General features: G+C 45.9%; 1 protein-coding gene across 4 annotated transcripts in view; it reads right to left on the bottom strand.

Moving 5' to 3' along the window:
• Positions 1 to 20,459, bottom strand: part of ST6GAL2 (ST6 beta-galactoside alpha-2,6-sialyltransferase 2) — a 238,725-nt gene that overhangs the window by 49,426 nt on the left and 168,840 nt on the right. For all 4 annotated transcript variants that reach the window (XM_069757572.1, XM_069757570.1, XM_069757573.1 and 1 more), the window contains exon 4: positions 6,962 to 7,059. In XM_069757572.1, the coding sequence (XP_069613673.1) occupies positions 6,962 to 7,059 (98 nt within the window). The remainder of the gene's footprint in view (positions 1 to 6,961; positions 7,060 to 20,459) is intronic.

Below are 20,459 nucleotides of genomic sequence, written 5' to 3'. Positions count from 1 at the left end.
AGAGAGGGAAAGCCGACGGCTATCCCGGACCATGTTTATAGCCTGGGAAGGGGTTAATACCCACGGAGATTCCCAGGCTATGAATATCAGCCCGCAGCTGTATAGTTAGCCTTTACTGGCTATTAAAATAGGGGACAGCTCCCCAAAAATGACGTTGTGTCCCCCTATAATTAAAATCCACAAAATGCAATGCAGACAGCTGCGGGATGATATTCATAATCTAGAGAGGGGCAATGGATATTAACCCCCCCGGCTTCAAATACCAGCCCCCAGCCACCCCAGAAATGGCGCAATTCCAGCACTTAGCCTCTCTCTTCCTACTGACATGTAGCGGTGGCATATGGGATAATAAGGGGTTAATGTCACCTTTGAGTGTAAGGTGACACTAAGCACGGTTAGTAATGGAGAGGTGTCAATAAGACACCTATCCATTACAGTTAAATAAAGACACAGCCAGAAAAAAGTATTTTAATATTCTCAATTTCACCATACTTACAACCACGCCTAATTCCCCGAAGCCATCGATCACCTGCAAAAAAATAAAAAATAATAAACCAACAGTATACGCCCTGGTCCGACGCAGTCCAATTAATAACGAGTGTCCCATGATAATCTCCCCTATAGAGCTGTCACATCAGGAGATATGACAGCTCTATAGGCCTCCAGTGACACATTGACAGGAAACAATGGCTCCTGCAGTGTTATCTCTGAGGGTTCAATGGCCTCTCACTTTACGGCACTGCTGAGTGAGAATTTCCAAACACACCACAGCAGTGCCGCAAGTGACAGTATGAACTATACTGTACTCACAGCGCCAGAGGGATACAGTGCGGAAGGATATCTTCCGTCATTGTATCTTGGAGCCCCTGGAGAGCGGTCGCATCTGCCGATGTGACAGCCCTCCACGGGAGATCGTCGTGGGACACTCATTATTAAATGGATTAAATCGGATTTGGGAGTATATTGTTGGTTTATTATTTTAAATTTTTTTTACAGGTGATCGAGGGCTTCGGTGATTAGCTGTATGGTGAGTATATACTGTATGTTGTATGTACTGTATGTCTATATGTATGTACTGTATATCGGTGTATGTGTTTTTTCTTTTTACACTTGAACACAGTAGCTGGATGATGGGACTACTGCTGTCCCATCATCTGGCTAACTGTCACTGCAGCAGGCATAGCCAGATGGGACTAGTAGTCCCATCGGACGATGCCTGTCTACACACAGACCTGCACGCACACACACAGCCCCACACACACACACACATACAGCCCCGCACACACACACATACAGCCCCGCACACACACATACAGGGCCGTATTTGCCACTAGGCACGTGAGGGCACGTGCCTAGGGCGGGGACAATGCAGGGGGCGGCACCTGAGCAAGGTTGTTTTTTTTTTTTTTTTAAAGCTGGGTCACCTCCCGAACGACCCCGCCCCCCCACCCCAACTGGCCGCCCACCCTCCCTCCCTCCCGCCTCCCACCCACCCTCCTTGAAGACAATACTCACCCTGCTGCTCCAGCGATGCCTGGTCTCGGCGTCTGGAGCTCGTCCTTAATGAGCGGTCACGTGGTACCGCTAATTAAGGTCATGAATATGCGCATATTCATGACCTTAATGAGCAGAGCGGTATCACCTGACCGCTCACGCAGGAAGAAGGTGCAGCGCGCCGGGAGTCGGGACAGCCAGAGGGACGTTGCGGCCACGCGGTGAGGAGCAGGTGAGTATGAGGGATGGGGGGACAGGGGAGGGGGGAAGAAGGAGGACGGTAAGCCACGCCATTCAAGATGGGGGGTGGAGGAATATGAGCCATGCATACAGGTGTGGGGGGTGGAGGAATATGAGCCATGCACACGGGGGGGGGGGTGGAGGAATATGAGCCATGCATACGGGGGGGGGGTGGAATGTGAGCCATGCATACGGGGGGAGTGGAATATGAGCCATGCATACGGGGGGGGTGGAATATGAGCCATGCATACAGGGGGGGGTGGAATATGAGCCATGCATACAGGGAGTGGAGGAATATGAGCCATGCATACAGGGGGGAGGGGTGGAATGTGAGCCATGCATACAGGGGGGCGGGTGGAGGAATGTGAGCCATGCATACGGGGGAGAGTGGAATGTGAGCCATGCATACAGGGGGGGGTGGAATATGAGCCATACATACAGGGGGGGTGGAATATGAGCCATGCATACGGGGGGGGTGGAATATAAGCCATGCATAGGGGGGGGTGGAATATGAGCCATGCATAGGGGGGGGGTGGAATATGAGCCATGCATACGGGGGGGTGGAATATGAGCCATGCATACGGGGGGGGGGGTGGAATATGAGCCATGCATACAAGGGGGGGTGGAATATGAGCCATGCATACAGGGGGGGGTGGAATATGAGCCATGCATACAGGGGGGGTGGAATATGAGCCATGCATACGGGGGGGGGTGGAATATGAGCCATTCATACAGGGGGGTGGGGAATATGAGCCATGCATACAGGGGGGTGGGGAATATGAGCCATGCATACAAGAGGGGGGGTCATTATACAGTATGGAGAACTGTGTGTGGCCATAATACAGTATTGAGCATCATGTGTGGCCATTATACAGTATGGAGCATCATGTGGCCGTTATACAGGATGGAGCATCATGTGCGGCCATTATACAGTATGGAGCATCATGTGCGGCCATTATACAGTATGGAGCATCATGTGTGGCAATTATACAGTATGGAGCATCATGTGTGGCCATTATACAGTATGGAGCATCATGTGCGGTCATTATACAGTATGGAGCATCATGTGTGGCCATTATACAGTATGGAGCATCATGTGTGGCCATTATACAGTATGGAGCATCATGTGTGGCCATTATACAGTATGGAGCAGTGTGTGGCCATTATACAGTATGGAGCATCATGTGTGGCCGTTATACAGTATGGAGTATCATGTGTGGCCGTTATACAGTATGGAGCATCGTGTGCTGCCAATATACAGTATGGAGCATCATGTGTGGTGGCCATTATACAGTATGGAGCATCATGTGCTGCCAATATACAGTATGGAGCATCATGTGCGGTCATTATACAGTATTGAGCATCATGTGTGGTCATTATACAGTATGGAGCATCACGTGCGGCCATTATACAGTATGGAGCATTGTGTGGCCATTATACAGGATGGAGCATCATGTGTGGCCGTTATACAGGATGGAGCATCATGTGTGGCCGTTATACAGGATGGAGCATCATGTGTGGCCGTTATACAGGATGGAGCATCATGTGAGGCCATTATACAGTATGAAGAACTGTGTGTGGCCATTATACAGTATGCAGCATCATGTGTGGCTGTTATACAGGATGGAGCATCATGTGTGGCCATAATACAGGATGGAGCATCATGTGTGGCCATTATACAGTATGAAGAACTGTGTGTGGCCATTATTCAGTATGCAGCATCATGTGTGGCCGTTATACAGGATGGAGCATCATGTGTGGCCAATGGCCATTATACAGTATTGAGCATCATGTGTGGCCATTATACAGTATGGAGCACTGTGTGGCCATATTTTTTTGTTTATAATTATTGTATATAAAACAGTGTGATCAGCAGTGCTAAATGGCTGTGGTTGGGACGTGGATATGGGTGTGACTAGTTGTGAAATGGGTGTGGTCAGAGGTGTGGCCTAAAATTTGCCGCGGCGCAACTTCATAACTCCTTCCCTTTTTCAAAAGTTGGGGGGTATGGTACCGCATTTGCCAGATCATGGCAAGTGCCGCAAATCCCATAGGGAATGAATGAGGTTGAACGCAGTGTTGCCGTAAGTGATCCGGTACGCAGCAGATGCAGAAAAACTGCCGATCTGATGCAAAAGGCGACTGCCGATAGTGTCTTACTCACCAAAGTGGGAGGCAGCACTAAAAGTGCCTAGGGCAGCAGAAACTCTAAATACGACCCTGCACACATACAGCCCCGCACACACACCTACAACCCCGCACGCCCACACACAGATACACACTAACACCCTCACACACACTGCTCCACACATCTTCACACACACAGACACACATAGCCCCGCAGACACCCAGAGACACTCACAAACACTGGCACTCAGCCCTGCAAAACTTCTCATCCTGCACATACAGTATCCTCCCACACTCCGCCCACACACTCACCCCCCTCCCGATCTGCAGCGTTTCTCGCAGACACATCCGCAGATCTTTTTTTAAACCTGTGGTTTTGCTGCGGATTGGCCTAACACAATGGAAGTCAATGGGTGCAGAAACTCTGCAGATCCGCTGAAAGAATTGACATGCTGCGGGAAAAAAAAGTTGCGATTCCACGCTTTTTTCCGCAGCATGTGCACACCAAATGGCAATTTCACATTGACTAACATTGCTTGTTATACCGCATAGAACTGTAGAGCAGGACGGCACTAGAGCGATACCGCTTTCAGAAACCAGGACAAAAAATGTGGGATCCAGAGCGCTAGGCGTCACGCATGCTAGGGGGTATTGGTGCTCAGCATACTAAATGAAATCCAATAGTTCGTATATACACATAAGGAAGAAAATATGCGGCACTCACCCCAATTCAGCAGTGGAAAGCGTGAATTTTAATGGAAAACATAAACAGATAAAAATCCGTTACAACATCAGGTAAGCAGGAGGGTGCGGTGTTGGAGCTTGGACGACGGCCGTTTCGCACAGCAGGTGCTTCGACGGGAATTGGGGTGAGTGCCGCATATTTTCTTCCTTATGTGTATATTACTAACATTGCTTGTGCACTACATTTGATGCAATTCCACGTGTACAAAAACGCTCTGGATCCGCAACTAAATCCGCAATGTGTGCACATAGCCTTAGGCCTCTTTCACACATCAGTGTCTCCAGTACGTGTGGTGACAGTTTTCACATGTACCGGATACACGTACACATGTCAATGTGTTTCCACGGATTGTGTGTCTGTGTGCCCCACATGTAGACATGTCCTTTTTTTATCGTCAGCACATGCAGCAAAACGTCCTGCACAAAATTGATGTAATCCGTGTGACACGGACAGCTGCCGGGGCAGAAGCGCTACAGTAAGCGCTGTTCCCCGGCGCTAGTGCTGAAGACGACTCTTCTCATTCTCCCCTGCTCTGCCACGATCGGCGTGAGCAGAGGGGAATGATGAGAGTTATATTAAAGTCAGAACGATGGCAGCAGGTGGGGGCTTTTGGGACTCTTACTTTCATTTCCTTCATCCGACACCTGCTGCCGCTAATATCAGTGAAAGCAGGAGCGGATGATCGGGGTATTCCTCACCGGCCACCTGTGATATAATTAAATGAAAAAGCCGGCATGGGTTCCCCCCTATTTTCTTGAACCAACCAGGCAGAACTCACAGTTAGGACCTGTAACCCTCAGCTGTCAGCTTCAGCAAGGCTGGTTATCAAGAAAAAAGGGGTCCCCATACTGTTTTTTTTAAATTATTTAAATAAATAATTTTAGAAAATGGGGTGGGGTCCCCCATTTTTGACAACCAGCCTTGCTAAAGCTGACAGCTGGGGGCTGGTATTCTCAGGCTGGTAAGGGGCTTTGATATAGGCCCCCCATCCTAAAAATAGCAGCCCACAGCTGCCCAGAAAAGGCGCATCTATTAGATGCAGCAATTCTGGCACTTTGCCTGGCTCTTCCCATTTGCCCTGTAACAGTGGCAAGTAGGGTTTATATTTTTGGGGTTATATTGTCAGGTGACATCAAGCCCAAGGCTTAGTAATGGAGAGGCATTTATGCGCTTGCAGCAGCTCACTCATCAGTGGTTCTCAGCCTGGACAGTCGCATCTTGGCAATGTCCAGACTGATAACTAATTATCCCACACATATAGAATACGGCGTGGGACAGAACGACAGAGAGGTGAGGGATATTGTTGTTTTTTATTTTAGTTTTATTACAGAAGACAAATGCTTCGATGGAATAGGCATTAGGTGAGTATAACTGTGTTTGTCACTGTTATTAGTGGCAGCAGGTGTGGGCTGATGAGTGTAACAATCCCATCAGCTGCCGCCTGCTGTCATTGTGATCACTTATATATAACTCTCAACATTCTCCTCTGCTCGTGCTGATCACTGGCAGAGCAGGGGAGAATGATGAAAGCCGTCTTCAGCATCCGGCGCCGAGGAACAGCGCTTACTGTAGTGCTTCTTCTTTGGTGCCCATCTGTGTGGTACTGATGTGGCACACGGTTGCCACACGTGTACCGCAAGTATTACACACATGGACACTGACATCTCCGGTACCGGAAATATCAGGATGTGTGAAACCGGCCTTAGGGTAAGTTCACCTACAGCAAATCTCCTGCCTTAATATCTGCACAGATCTGAATGGGGTTTGTAGAAATCCATGCACGTGCTGCAGAACTCATCCCATTAAGATATAAGCCAGGAATTTCTACAATAGATTTGCCACATACTCCCTGAGCACTAGCCCTGAATACTGGGGTCACATGGGGTTGCTAACCTTTTACAGATGGTACATATATAGACTCCCTTACCAGCATTATCCTTATGAATGGCTGAGATGTATTCGTGAATAAACTCAACCTAGAGAATCTGCTCCCAGAGAGTTATAATCAGTCAGTAAATGTAACATATTTGCAGTTGTTATAAATGCATAAACAATAAGCATAAATAACAGTAATAGATGTCAGGCTTGACATTTATAAAAACAAAGTAAAAAAAAAGCAATAACCTACGGTGTGTTTCCTATTTTCTCCCACTAGGGGTCACTGTAGCCTAAAGGTAAAACAGCTCACCCTGCTTTTCAGGAATAAACAAGTGAATTTGCTTGGTAAATCTTTTAAACCGCAGTAAACAAAGTTACAACTAGCAACCACTAAATCCCAGGTGTCATGAATACAAGCTACTGCCCACAATGTGTCAGTGTGAAGCACCAGTCAGATTGCGGTACTCGATGTCTTACCTGGGAATTTATGATCCGCACGGTGGTTTTGTTTCCAACGTCTTTCTCATATTTGTGTGTTGGCGCAGAATTAAATCGCAATACGGCATCATGGGCATCTGTGCAATGTAAGAAGGGTTGTTATTAGGCTGTAATATTTGTATGTCTATAGCTGGGACAAACGATTAATGGGATAAAGCCTAAATCACTACACAATGAGACGTGTACAATAAACAATGTGACAGTTGTGTGATATAAATGTATATTATATGACGTGACGCATGATGCTCATCTTGTGCACAAGCAGCAGACAAATTCTTGCTTCTCCGCACACGAACCAAGGAAAAACGTTCACACTAGAAGCAGCTTTATGTCACCAGCAATCAACACATTAGGTGGTCATTCTGACATGAGGGGGCGTCATAAAACGAATGTAACAGGAGAACACCAGGGGGCGCTAGAAAAGGAATGGAATCATTTTTATTTCTACAGTACCAAGATATTCCGCAGCACTTTACATATTAAGAGTAGACTTGTGCAGACAATGAAGATTAATAATAAAGCTTACAATCTATGCAGAAATAGGGGAGACACGAAAGGTGAATGGTAAAATGTGCTTGTATTGTATGCTCCAGCCATGAATATAATAAATAGGGTTTTCACATAATGTGGCATGAAGCGTTCACCAGTCAGTATGTGTACATGGGGCTAATAAGTGGAGGGATCTTGTAAAACGGCGATAGTTAGATAAGTGAGGTGAGGTGATAGGCCAGTCTAAAAAAAATGTGTTTTTAGGCCACACTTAAAACTGGGGATATTGAGAATTAATCGAACATTCCAGGGTAGTGGATTCCAAAGAATTTTTCACAGCATGGGAGAAGTCTTGAAGTGGGAGGTTCGGATTATTGAGGATGTCATTCTTGTTTATTAGCGGAAAGGAGGGCATGGGTAGAGTGGTAGACTGAGACGAGGGAGGAGATGTAGGGTGGTGCAAAACTGTGGAGAACTTTGTGGGTGAGAGGGATACGTTTATACGGTGGCTCAGTGGATAGCACTGCAGCCTTGCAGCGCTGGGGTCCTGGGTTCTAATCCCACCCAGGACAACATCTGTAAAGAGTTTGTATGTTCTCTCCGTGTTTGCGTGGGTTTCCTCCGGGCACTCCGGTTTCCTCCCACATTCCAAAGACATACTGATAGGGAATTTAGATTGTGAGCCCCATTGGGGACAGCGATGATAATGTGTGCAAATTGTAAAGCGCTGCGGAATATGTTAGCGCTATATAAAAATAAAGATTATTATTATTATATTGGACTCGGTAGCGGATGGGCAACCAGTGCAACGACTGGCACAGGGTGAAGGCATCGGTGCAGCGATCCTGGCTACTGCATTCAGGACAAATTGGAGAGGGGAGGATTTATTGAGAGGGAGGCCATTAGTAGAGTGTTGTAGTCATCCAGACAAGAATGAATAATAGCAACAGTAAGAGTTTTTGTAGAGTCAAAGGTAAAAAAAAGTTTTTGAGCTGTATGTGATATGAGCGAGAGAGTGATCGGATGTGGGGTACGAAGTAAAATCTGTATCAAATATCACCCTAAGACATCGGCATGTTGCTGGGAAGTAATTGTAGAGCCAAACATGGAGATGGCAATATCGGGCATGAGTAAGTTAGTGGAAGGAGGATACACAAGGAGTTAATTTTTGATAAATTCAGTATTAGAGGGAAGACGTAATGTTAGAGACAGCGGAAAGACAATGACTAATCACTGGTATTTTGTAGTAATGGGGGGGAAATGTCAGGAGACAATGTGTATAATTGGGTGTCATCAGAATAGAGATGTTACTGAAAACTGAATCTACTGATTGACCCAGGACTGATCCTAGAAGAACCCGGATGGTAAAGGTGAGCGGAAAGGAAGAAGAGCCAGCAAAATGTAACAGAAGAACATCAGGGGGGTGCCATAATATAATGTTAGGGGAGAACACCAGTGATGACATAACAAGCATGTAACAGTAAAAAAAACAAGGGGTAACATAACAAGCATGTAACAGGCGAACACCATGGTCACTCTAACAAGCATGTAACAGGAAAAGATCAAGAGGGGTGCCAAAACAAGCACATAACAGAAGAACAGCAAGGGTAACATCCAGCCATGTAACAGGAAAACAACAGGTGACACAGCAATAATGTAACAGAAGAATACCAGGGTCACTATAACCAGCATGCAAAAGAAAAAGAACAACAGGGGCAACACAGCAAGCATGTAACAGGAGAATACCAGGGTCACTATAACCAGCATGCAACAGGAAAAGAACAACAGGGGCAACACAGCAAGCATGTAACAGAAGAATACCAGGGTCACTATAACCAGCATGCAACAGGAAAAGAACAACAGGGGCAACACAGCAAGCATGTAACAGAAGAATACCAGGGTCACTATAACCAGCATGCAAAAGAAAAAGAACAACAGGGGCAACACAGCAAGCATGTAACAGGAGAATACCAGGGTCACTATAATTAGCATGCAACAGGAAAAGAACAACAGGGGCAACACAGCAAGCATGTAACAGAAGAATACCAGGGGAAATATAACAAGCATGTAACAGGAGAATACCAGGGGAAATATAACAAGCATGTAACAGGAGAACACCAGGGTCACTATAACCAGCATGCAACAGAAAAAGAACAACAGGGGCAACACAGCAAGCATGTAACAGGAGAATACCAGGGTCACTATAATTAGCATGCAACAGGAAAAGAACAACAGGGGCAACACAGCAAGCATGTAACAGGAGAAGAACACCAGGGGAAATATAACAAGCATGTAACAGGAGAACACCAGGGTCACTATAACCAGCATGCAACAGAAAAAGAACAACAGGGGCAACACAGCAAGCATGTAACAGAAGAATACCAGGGTCACTATAACCAGCATGCAACAGAAAAAGAACAACGGGGGCAACACAACAAGCATGTAAAAGGAGAATACCAGGGTCACTATAACCAGCATGCAACAGGAAAAGAACAACAGGGGCAACACAGCAAGCATGTAACAGGAGAATACCAGGGTCACTATAACCAGCATGCAACAGGAAAAGAACAACAGGGGCAACACAGCAAGCATGTAACAGAAGAATACCAGGGTCACTATAACTAGCATGCAACAGAAAAAGAACAACAGGGGCAAAACAGCAAGCATGTAAAAGGAGAACACCAGGGGAAATATAACAAGCATTTAACAGGAGAACACCAGGGTCACTATAACCAGCATGCAACGGAAAAAGAACAACAGGGGCAACACAGCAAGCATGTAACAGAAGAATACCAGGGTCACTATAACCAGCATGCAAAAGAAAAAGAACAACAGGGGCAACACAGCAAGCATGTAACAGGAGAATACCAGGGTCACTATAACCAGCATGCAACAGAAAAAAAAGAACAACAGGGGCAACACAGCAAGCATGTAACAGAAGAATACCAGGGTCACTATAACCAGCATGCAACAGGAAAAGAACAACAGGGGCAACACAGCAAGCATGTAACAGAAGAATACCAGGGGAAATATAACAAGCATGTAACAGGAGAATACCAGGGGAAATATAACAAGCATGTAACAGGAGAACACCAGGGTCACTATAACCAGCATGCAACAGAAAAAGAACAACAGGGGCAACACAGCAAGCATGTAACAGGAGAATACCAGGGTCACTATAATTAGCATGCAACAGGAAAAGAACAACAGGGGCAACACAGCAAGCATGTAACAGAAGAATACCAGGGGAAATATAACAAGCATGTAACAGGAGAACACCAGGGTCACTATAACCAGCATGCAACAGAAAAAGAACAACAGGGGCAACACAGCAAGCATGTAACAGGAGAATACCAGGGTCACTATAATCAGCATGCAACAGGAAAAGAACAACAGGGGCAACACAGCAAGCATGTAACAGGAGAAGAACACCAGGGGAAATATAACAAGCATGTAACAGGAGAACACCAGGGTCACTATAACCAGCATGCAACAGAAAAAGAACAACAGGGGCAACACAGCAAGCATGTAACAGAAGAATACCAGGGGAAATATAACAAGCATGTAACAGGAGAACACCAGGGTCACTATAACCAGCATGCAACAGAAAAAGAACAACAGGGGCAACACAGCAAGCATGTAACAGGAGAATACCAGGGTCACTATAATTAGAATGCAACAGGAAAAGAACAACAGGGGCAACACAGCAAGCATGTAACAGGAGAAGAACACCAGGGGAAATATAACAAGCATGTAACAGGAGAACACCAGGGTCACTATAACCAGCATGCAACAGAAAAAGAACAACAGGGGCAACACAGCAAGCATGTAACAGAAGAATACCAGGGTCACTATAACCAGCATGCAACAGAAAAAGAACAACGGGGGCAACACAGCAAGCATGTAACAGTAGAATACCAGGGTCACTATAACCAGCATGCAACAGGAAAAGAACAACAGGGGCAACACAGCAAGCATGTAACAGGAGAATACCAGGGTCACTATAACCAGCATGCAACAGGAAAAGAACAACAGGGGCAACACAGCAAGCATGTAACAGAAGAATACCAGGGTCACTATAACCAGCATGCAACAGAAAAAGAACAACAGGGGCAACACAGCAAGCATGTAAAAGGAGAACACCAGGGGAAATATAACAAGCATTTAACAGGAGAACACCAGGGTCACTATAACCAGCATGCAACGGAAAAAGAACAACAGGGGCAACACAGCAAGCATGTAACAGAAGAATACCAGGGTCACTATAACCAGCATGCAACAGAAAAAGAACAACAGGGGCAACACAGCAAGCATGTAACAGGAGAATACCAGGGTCACTATAACCAGCATTCAACAGAAAAAAAAGAACAAATGGGGCAACACAGCAAGCATGTAACAGAAGAATACCAGGGTCACTATAACCAGCATGCAACAGGAAAAGAACAACAGGGGCAACACAGCAAGCATGTAACAGGAGAATACCAGGGTCACTATAACCAGCATGCCACAGGAAAAGAACAACAGGGGCAACACAGCAAGCATGTAACAGGAGAATACCAGGGTCACTATAACCAGCATGCAACAGAAAAAGAACAACAGGGGCAACACAGCAAGCATGCAACAGGAGAATACCAGGGTCACTATAACCAGCATGCAACAGGAAAAGAACAACAGGGGCAACACAGCAAGCATGTAACAGGAGAATACCAGGGTCACTATAACCAGCATGCAACAGGAAAAGAACAACAGGGGCAACACAGCAAGCATGTAACAGGAGAATACCAGGGTCACTATAACCAGCATGCAACAGGAAAAGAACAACAGGGGCAACACAGCAAGCATGTAACAGTAGAATACCAAGGTCACTATAACCGGCATGCAACAGGAGAAGAACAACAGGGGCAACACAGCAAGCATGTAACAGGAGAATAACAGGGTCACTATAACCAGCATGCAACAGGAAAAGAACAACCGGGGCAACACAGCAAGCATGTAAAAGGAGAATACCAGGGTCACTATAACCAGCATGCAACAGGAAAAGAACAACAGGGGCAACACAGCAAGCATGTAACAGGAGAATACCAGGGTCACTATAACCAGCATGCAACAGAAAAAGAACAACAGGGGCAACACAGCAAGCATGTAACAGTAAAATACCAGGGTCACTATAACCAGCATGCAACAGGAAAAGAACAACAGGGGCAACACAGCAAGCATGTAACAGGAGAATACCAGGGTCACTATAACCAGCATGCAACAGGAAAAGAACAACAGGGGCAACACAGCAAGCATGTAACAGAAGAATACCAGGGTCACTATAACCAGCATGCAACAGGAAAAGAACAACAGGGGCAACACAGCAAGCATGTAACAGGAGAAGAACACCTGGGGAAATATAACAAGCATGTAACAGGAGAACACCAGGGTCACTATAACCAGCATGCAACAGAAAAAGAACAACAGGGGCAACACAGCAAGCATATAACAGTAGAATACCAGGGTCACTATAACCAGCATGCAACAGGAAAAGAACAACAAGGGTAACACAGCAAGCATGTAACAGGAGAACACCAGGGGGCACCATAACAAGCATGTAACAGGAGAACACCAGGGGGCACCATAACAAGCATGAACAGAAGAACAAAAGAAAGGAGGGCATACCAAGCATGTAACAGAAGAACATTAGGGGACACTATACCAAGCATGTAATAAGAAAAGAACATCAGGGGGTGCCACAACAAGCATCTAACAACACAATTGTTTTTAATGATTTTAAAAGAAAAATGATTCTATATTGCATAATCTAATGGGATAAATTAATATTTTTACATGCATGACAATCAGAACCCTGCCTGTCATGATCCCAATGGCAGGGGATCACAAAAGGACAAGCACAAAAACAAAACAAGCTCTAGGGTGATGGAACCTGAGCTGACCGCGATCCTGAACCTAAACACACAACTAGCAGTAGCCGGGGAACGTGCCTACGATGATTCCTAGACGTCTCGCGCCAGCCGAAGGATTAACTTCCCCTATCAGAAGAAACACAGACCTCACTTGCCTCCAGAGAAACACCCCACAGAAATAGCAGCCCCCCACATGTAATAACGGTGAAATGAGAGGAAAGCACATACGTAGTTATGAAAATAGAATCAGCAAAAATGAGGCCCGCTAAAGCTAGATAGCAGAGGATACAAAAGTGAACTGCGCGGTCAGCGAAAAACCCTTCAAAAAACCATCCTGAAATTACTTGAACTCATGTGCCAACTCATGGAACATGAGGAGTAATTTCAGCCCACTAGAGCAACCAGCAGCAAGGAATCACATATCTGCAAGCTGGACTAAGACAAAAATTAAGCAAAACGTGGAACAGGAAAATCAAAACTTAGCTTGTCCTGAAGATAACAGACGCAGGGAGCAGAGGTAAAAAGACACGCTGATTACATTGATAGCCGGCGAGGAAATGACAAAAAGGCCAGGTTAAATAGGAAACTCCCATAACCTGATGGAACAGGTGGACACCAGAGACCGCAGAGAACACAAGTCACCCAGTACCATCAGTAACCACCAGAGGGAGCCCCAAAACAGAACTCACACCTGCCCCCACCAATCAATAGCAGCTTGCTCACAATGTACAGTGTACACAAGAAGCTGCCAATCAGGGGTATGTGTAGGATTATATACAGCTTAGTGTTATGGCCTCTGCTACATCTGCGACAGATAAAACAAGGTTTCTATCAAATCAGGCTTTCAGCCTATATTATGCCGCTGTCAGATTAAATAATAAACATAATGCACCAACCCATTTCCTCAGATAACGGATGGGCCACACTCCAAACTTTTAAGCTAAACTCAGTCACGAAGTGTTTAGATACTAAAAAGAAACCTTTATTAACATATAAACAATGAAAAACGTTAAAAACAGTGCCTCAAAATCAGATCAAACTTTCATAGCAAGGTAAGCGAGGGGAGCCACAGGTATCCCAATAATTATTCAGGATTTATATTATTCATGGCAATTTTCATAATCACCAGACAACAATAGTTGCTATTACATATATATCAGTGACTATTCTTGAAAGGATATCTAAACATCAAATACCCCTACAGATTTCCTGCAGAAAGTGCTCAAAGTTTTAAAGTGACAGTGCAAAAATGGTCAATCCTAGGACAATGGATTGCACTAAACAAATGCTTCCTGCTGGGTCAATTTCCCTACAGGTGTGCTACCACAATAATTTGTAGATAATCAGAAAACCGATCTTTGACCCAAACAAAGGGGGTTGTACCTGAACCCCAAGTCCGATTCCTTTCCCAAATAATCAGAGTGGGACCACAAAATATTGCACCTTCTCCATATCTCATAATCAGAAACTGCGTCAGTGGAACATGGGGTGAGAAATCCTACCATCAAAGATCACACCAGACAAAGCCGCAGATCATTGCATCTATCGTGAGGATGACTCCCCTGTCACATATAAACCATCACACGAGGTTATGAGCAATCTGCTGGGTACATATTACCTGAATGAACCCGCTGCTCCCCTGCCTCGTGGCACGCTACACCTTGACAACCCCTATGCGCGTTTCGCATCTGCTTCCTCCTGGGGGCGTGTCTAAGGTCAGGCATCGTAAGATACCTAAAGTCCAATCTCACCAATCAGGTTCCTTGTAAGGGGATATCCCAGGCGCATCATCCAGAGACGTTACACACTTATCCACCAATCAAATACAGGGGGCTGTCTTCAGCGCCTTACCCAGAAACACTATCCCCGCCCCTTGTGGGTTTAGCCCTGGTATGGTGTACGCCAATTGGGAATGGTGACTTTGGCCAAGGGGCGTGGCCTCAGGGTGACGCGTCGGGGACAGCCCTCTGTATTGGATTGGTGGATAAGCCGATAGTGTTTCTGGGTAAAACGCTGGGGACAGCCCCCTGTATTTGATTGGTGGATAAGTGTGTAACGTCTCTGGATGATGCGCCTGGGATATCCCCTTACAAGGAACCTGATTGGTGAGATTGGACTTTAGGTATCTTACGATGCCTGACCTTAGACACGCCCCCAGGAGGAAGCAGATGCGAAACGCGCATAGGGGTTGTCAAGGTGTAGCGTGCCACGAGGCAGGGGAGCAGCGGGTTCATTCAAGTAATATGTACCCAGCAGATTGCTCATAACCTCGTGTGATGGTTTATATGTGACAGGGGTGTCATCCTCACGATAGATGCAATGATCTGCGGCTTTGTCTGGTGTGATCTTTGATGGTAGGATTTCTCACCCCATGTTCCACTGACGCAGTTTCTGATTATGAGATAGGGAGAAGGTGCAATATTTTGTGGTCCCACTCTGATTATTTGGGAAAGGGATCGGACTTGGGGTTCAGGTACAACCCCCTTTGTTTGGGTCAAAGATCGGTTTTCTGATTATCTACAAATTATTGTGGTAGCACACCTGTAGGGAAATTGACCCAGCAGGAAGCATTTGTTTAGTGCCATCCATTGTCCTAGGATTGACCATTTTTGCACTGTCACTTTAAAACTTTGAGCACTTTCTGCAGGAAATCTGTAGGGGTATTTGATGTTTAGGTATCCTTTCAAGAATAGTCACTGATATATATGTAATAGCAACTATTGTTGTCTGGTGATTATGAAAATTGCCATGAATAATATAAATCCTGAATAATTATTGGGATACCTGTGGCTCCCCTCGCTTACCTTGCTATGAAAGTTTGATCTGATTTTGAGGCACTGTTTTTAACGTTTTGTATTGTTTATATGTTAATAAAGGTTTCTTTTTAGTATCTAAACACTTCGTGACTGAGTTTAGTTTAATAACTCTACGATCAATATGTTTATGTCAGATTAAATAGCAAACATTTGCTGACAAATTCCCTTGAAATGTATCAAGTCTTCAAATGCACTAGTAATAGCCTGGCTCTCATGAGACGCGATTGTCTTTGATTCTTGTTCTATCCCAGATATAATATTACATTCTGCTAATGGTAACAGAAAGACTTGGACATCCATGTGTCACGGTCTGAGACTGGACCAACAATGGGTCTGCTGACCCGAACTCACTGCCACTTAGGCCTATATGAGCTGCTCAGTTTGGTGTAGGAGATTGTGCTTCCTTAATCTAGCCTAATGGAAATAGCTTGGATCAAGCACAGTTTTTCATTGTTATCCGAAAAAAGCTCTACATTTGTTGCAGTTTATTATTTCTTATTATTTCTAGCCGCACGTATGAATGTGTATGTCCCCATTTTCTGGCACAATTACCTTGCAGGTGTTCTAGTATAAATCACACTAGCATATTTCCATTTAACATCTAGGTATTTTCCTCTGAACAATATAGCTTTGGCTAAAATACTGCTGACAAGGATAAGCTGACACTAACAAGCACAGGCAAGGCATGGATGGATTAGGGCTGAGAACCCAACGTCACATCTAACACAAATAAGAAATAAATACAAAAGATTATCAAATCCAAGCACGTCTTTGGGAATCAGTGCAATCACTTTTCATTCTTGGGTATTCGTTCCTTTGTTTTGCTTTTTGCAGGTGAGACATTCATCGCATCCTGTACCTGCAGTTTTATCCTTTCCTACATATTTATTTTCAACTAATGCACCTTTTAAAGGGAGGGTGCCGTGATTTTAGTTTTTGTATTAATAATTATTGATTATATAATCAATTATTTTTAATAAAAAAGTAAATGTACTACTTTAATACTTTTTTATTTATTCATTTTTACTTTTGCCACTGGAGGCCGCCATTTTCATTAGTGTGGGTGTAAGTGTCTGGGCACGACACTTGCACTCCTCACTTACGGCAGCCATGGGCATAGGAGCCAACAGTCGGGCTCCGACCGCTCCTCCTGCCTCTCAGCTGTGACTTGGGCACGCCCACTGGGCTGCTACGTCACAGCTGTGAGAGGAGATCGTGGCCATTTTGTTTTTTTCCTCTGTCATCGCACACACAGCTCAGTGTGTGCGATCATAGCAGGAGCTGCCAGGGAGAAGCTGCTGCTGGGAGCGAGGGTCGGGGTGAGTATCTGCAGCCAGGAGCGGTGATTGCAGCCTGTACTTAGTATTACAGCACAGGCTGCAATCACTGCTCACTGCTGACCTGTTCAGAGCAGGGAGATCGTCACACTGCTCTGCCCTGAACATGACTCAGCACTTCCTGGGGGAGGACTGAAGGTAAGTACAGAGTTTTCATTTTCTTATGCATCTACCACTGCTACCTGTCCCTATATACCACTGCTACCAGCCCTTATATACCACTGCTACCTGCCCCTATATACCACTGCTACTAGCCCCTATATACCACTGCTACCAGCCACTATATACTACTGCTACCTGCTCCTATATACCACTGCTACCAGCCCTTATATACCACTGCTACCAGCCCTTATATACCACTGCTACCTGCCCCTATATACCACTGCTACCTGCCCCTATATACCACTGCTACCTGCTCCTATATACCACTGCTACCTGCCCCTATATACCACTGCTACCTGCTCCTATATACCACTGCTACCAGCCCTTATATACCACTGCTACCTGCTCCTATATACCACTGCTACCTGCTCCTATATACCACTGCTACCTGCTCCTATATACCACTGCTACCTGTCCCTATATACCACTGCTACCTGCTCCTATATACCACTGCTACTAGCCCCTATATACCACCGCTACCTGCCCCTGTATACCACCGCTACCTGCCTCTGTATACCACCTACCACTGCTGCCTGCCTCTATATACCATCTACCACTGCTGCCTGCCTCTATATACCACCTACCACTGCTGCCTGCCTCTATATACTATCTACCACTGCTGCCTGCCTCTATATACCATCTACCACTGCTGCCTGTCTCTGTATACCACCTACCACTGCTGCCTGCCTCTATATACCATCTACCACTGCTGCCTGCCTCTATATACCACCTACCACTGCTGCCTGCCTCTATATACCATCTACCACTGTTGCCTGCCTCTATATACCATCTACCACTGCTGCCTGCCTCTATATACCATCTACCACTGCTGCCTGCCTCTGTATACCACCGCTACCTGCCTCTGTATACCACCTAACAGTGCTGCCTGCCTCTATATACCATCTACCACTGCTGCCTGCCTCTATATACCATCTACCACTGCTGCCTGCCCCTATATACCATCTACCACTGCTGCCTGCCTCTATATACCATCTACCACTGCTGCCTGCCTCTATATACCATCTACCACTGCTGCCTGCCTCTGTATACCACCGCTACCTGCCTCTGTATACCACCTACCACTGCTGCCTGCCTCTATATACCATCTACCACTGCTGCCTGCCTCTGTATACCACCGCTACCTGCCTCTGTATACCGCCTAACAGTGCTGCCTGCCTCTATATACCATCTACCACTGCTGCCTGCCTCTGTATAGCACCGCTACCTGCCTCTGTATACCACCGCTACCTGCCTCTGTATACCACCTAACAGTGCTGCCTGCCTCTATATACCATCTACCACTGCTGCCTGCCTCTGTATAGCACCGCTACCTGCCTCTGTATACCACCTACCACTGCTGCTTGCCTCTATATACCATCTACCACTGCTGCCTGCCTCTGTATACCACCGCTACCTGCCTCTGTATACCGCCTAACAGTGCTGCCTGCCTCTATATACCATCTACCACTGCTGCCTGCCTCTGTATAGCACCGCTACCTGCCTCTGTATATTACCGCTACCTGCCTCTGTATACCACCTACCACTGCTGCCTGCCTCTATATACCATCTACCACTGCTGCCTGCCTCTGTATACCACCGCTACCTGCCTCTGTATACCACCTAACAGTGCTGTCTGCCTCTATATACCATCTACCACTGCTGCCTGCCTCTATATACCATCTACCACTACTGCCTGTCTCTACATACCATCTACCACTGCTGCCTGCCTCTATATACCATCTACCACTGCTGCCTGCCTCTATATACCATCTACCACTGCTGCCTGCCTCTATATACCATCTACCACTGCTGCCTGCCTCTATATACCATCTACCACTGCTGCCTGCCTCTATATACCATCTACCACTGCTGCCTGCCTCTATATACCATCTACCACTGCTACCTCTGTCCTGTGTAGCTAATCTAGTCTTGTGTAGCTAATCCTGTCCTGTGTACAGTATCACACAAGATAGGATTAGATACACGGCGCAGCACAGTATCACACAAGGTAGGATTAGATACACGGCGCAGCACAGTATCACACAAGATAGGATTAGATACACGGCGCAGCACAGTATCACACAGGACAGGATTAGATACACAGCTCAGCAGTCAGTATCTAATCCTCTCCTATGCACTCCTCTCCCTCCCTGCGTGTCTTTCCCCATTGTGGTTTATTATTTTTGTTGTGGGAGATGAGGGAGTCGAGGATTATGCGTTCGGTATGGTATAAAAAAGATTAATAAAGGACTTTATTCTGGCTGATTCTTTATTTACAATACATGTGAGATCTATGTGGCGGCATTATGGGTGATCTATATGGCGGTATTATGTGAGAAGCATATGGTGGTATGTGAGAACACTGGCGGTATTATGTGTGATCTATATGGCGGTATTATGTGAGAACTGTATGACAGTATTGTGTGATCTATTTGATAGTATTGTGTGTGATCTATATGGCGGTATTATGTGAGAACACTATGGCAGTATTATCTTCAGAAAGCAGACCCATTCTATGGTGGTTCTGGCTGAGCACCTGCACGCGGGTCTTGGGTAATAGAGGGGGCAGCATGACCTCCAGTTAGGTGTAGTCAGGGGAAGGCTGGTGAGGTAGCTGAGGAGAGGGGTCTCATTTTTATCGTTACTATATGGCTACATTTCCTTCCCAGCGTCACCCCAGACTGCGCCTGTCGCCTCGCTTTCACACATCGCCAGGACAGGATGGAGAAGACAGGATCTGAGGAGGGGAATGGGGTCTGTATGCAAA

The sequence above is a fragment of the Ranitomeya imitator genome, chromosome 3, assembly GCF_032444005.1.
Source record: "Ranitomeya imitator isolate aRanImi1 chromosome 3, aRanImi1.pri, whole genome shotgun sequence".
Taxonomy (NCBI): Eukaryota; Metazoa; Chordata; class Amphibia; order Anura; family Dendrobatidae; genus Ranitomeya; species Ranitomeya imitator.
Note: the sequence above shows the minus strand (reverse complement) of the source record. Positions and strands in the feature narration are given on the sequence as shown.